The 2,506-nt window shown below is 57.5% G+C and overlaps 1 protein-coding gene across 1 annotated transcript in view; it reads right to left on the minus strand.

Moving 5' to 3' along the window:
• Positions 1–449, minus strand: part of TGFBI (transforming growth factor, beta-induced, 68kDa) — a 34,289-nt gene extending 33,840 nt beyond the window's left edge. The window contains exon 1 of the mRNA XM_010844479.1: positions 239–449. Within this exon, the coding sequence (XP_010842781.1) occupies positions 239–372 (134 nt within the window). The 5' untranslated portion in view covers positions 373–449. The remainder of the gene's footprint in view (positions 1–238) is intronic.
• Positions 450–2,506: the final 2,057 nt, after the last annotated feature.

Raw genomic sequence — 2,506 nt, forward strand, 5'->3', positions numbered from 1 at the left:
TCGGCCTGAGTGGAGGTCCCAGGTCAACTCTTCCATCCGTTTCCTCCACACAGTGCCTCCTGCTGACTTTTCTCCACCTTCCCCACTCCCCTCCCTCCATCTCCTGCAGGGCTGGTCCCTCCAAGCGTCCCACACAGAGGCCTGCTTTTGATTCGGGCTTTGTCCCCTACGCCCCCAGCCCGCTCCGACGGTCGCCCCGACGCCCGGTCCCTCCGATCCCGACTGGGCGCCCGCTTACCCATGCTGCCGGCCCCGGAGGCGGCTGTGCTGCAGCACTAGCTGGTAGGGCGACCTGGCGGGGCCCGCTGGGGTGGCAGCGGGGCCCAGGGCCAGCGCCAGAGCCAGGGGCAACAGCCGCCCGAGGAGCGCCATGGAGAGAGAGGACGCGCGGAACCTATGGGCAAGCGAGTAGTGGGGGAGTGCGAGTGCAGCTGCGGCCGCGGGCAGGTTAAGTAAGCGGAGCGCAGGGAGCCGCCCGAGGGGAGGGGCGGGGAGCCGGAGGAGGGCGGGCTTCGGGCTCCCCACGCCCCCGCCTCCCTGCCGCCCCTCCCCTCCCCCGGGCGCTGACCGTTCGCAACCAGCCCCTTTCCCTTGTTCCCCGGCGTTCCCCAACGGGTTCCCCGGCACCCAGGACTCTACAGGGCCTCACTACTTCACTCCCTCCTCGAGGTCTGTAAGGTCCTGAGCTCAAAGATGCCTCACCGGTCTCAGGCCACGCTGATTTCCACAATAGTCTATCCATCACGTCTGCTTCTGCATTCCAGGCCTCCTAACTTTAAGACGGATAAGGAGTAAGTCTTATGACTGACAGAAGCCAAAGCAAAACAAAACAAAGACAGGTTTTGTTAGACTTCAACTGGAAACTGCGGGGTAGGGGGCGGGAATGCCACCTTAGTACACACTCATTGTCTATTTTATTAAACATCTGTATAGCACTGTATGCGAGAAAGATGCTGCAAAGAGATAGCAAAGATTTTTGTCCTGGAGGAGCTCAGAGCAAGTAAACAAATAGTCACCTGGGAGGGAGGTAATTCACTCAAGCGCCTATTAATCACCCACCAATTATCTGGCACTGCTAGCCCCAGGAGACAAAGATGGATGAGTGAATGAGATCCAGCTTCTTTTCTTAAAAAGTTCACAGTTGGGAGACCTGCGGGCCAGTCAACAAAGTACTCCGGAGAGGGGCATCTGCGGCCTTGGGTGGAGGGGCAGGAAGTGACTCCTGTTCCCTCTCTCAGCTGGAGTGGTGAGAAGGAACCAGGCAAAATGGGGACATTCTGGGTTCTCAAGGTGTCCTATTGGCTGAAGCATGGGGAGACAGAGATAGAGAGAAGGGAAGGCATGTCACAGGACGCAGACCTGAGCTCAGAGTCCTGCAGGGGTGATAGAGGAGCAGGTCAGTGTCAGGAGCCGGCTAGGAGAAGATGACATAAAATAAGGCAGGAAGTGGAGATGGGCGTGAAGAGGGGTAGCACACTGAGGTGTGTCTAGGAGGTACCAGCCTTGGCAGAACTTGGAGGCTGTACCCAGGGAGTGTGGGAGGAGGAGGACTCACGGATGACTAAGGTGCTGTTGGCAGGGCCATCTTGGTGGCTGGTGGTATCCTTCTTAAAATGAGAAATATGGAGGGGGGCTTAGATTCACCAGGAGAAGGTAAGTGGTTCTGGACACACTGAGTTTAAGTGCTTGTGGTTCATCCAGGTGTCCTGTGGGTGGCCGGATATAAAGATCTGGGACTAGAGTGAGGGTTCTGGGGTAGAGATCCAGACATGGGAGTCCTCCTCAGCTACAGGCAGCTGAAGCCGTGGGAGTGGGTGGATCCTCTGGGTAGGCATGTGGGAGCAAGAGGTGGGTGATGACAGATGATGGAGGGAAGGCAAGGCAGAGAGCAGCCAGCAAGGAGGGGAAGGGGTGCTGACAGAGAGTCCCAGAAAGAGGGGGCTGTGAGCAGTGAGTACCGCTGAATACCAGAGAGATCTGAAGGCGGATGCTGTGAGGCAGACAGGCACTGGGGACTTGGCTGTGGGGAGCAGGAGGAACAAAGCCAGATGATCGTGGTTTGATGGAGTGATGGGGTTGTTCAGAGTGTGGATGACTCTTCCAAGAAGACTATGTGAGAAAGGAAGGGGAGAGTCAAGGTGGAAGACAGGGGACACCGTCCACAGAGGCTTGGACATGTTTAGGACATTGATGGAAAGGAGGGATAAAGGCAGGGGTCAACGCAATGGAAAAATAGAGATAATCAGAGTGGGAAGAGGGGAAGCAAGGAGGGGGCTGGAACAGAGCAGCTTGGGGCTGGAGGAGGGGCAGAGTACAGAGGGAGTAAAAGCTCCAGAGGACCTGACTTGGGGGGATGGTAGAGGATGGGTCAGGTTTCAGGGCAGTTACAGTGGGTAGCAGGACTGGGAAACCCGAGGGCAAGGAGGGGAAACGGGGAGTCAGGGACAACACAAGGTCTCTAGCTGGGATGATCAGATGCAGGACGGGCACCCAAGGGAAAGTGTGC

This window comes from Bison bison, unplaced genomic scaffold (assembly GCF_000754665.1).
Source record: "Bison bison bison isolate TAMUID 2011002044 unplaced genomic scaffold, Bison_UMD1.0 scf7180017864203, whole genome shotgun sequence".
Classification (NCBI taxonomy): Eukaryota; Metazoa; Chordata; class Mammalia; order Artiodactyla; family Bovidae; genus Bison; species Bison bison.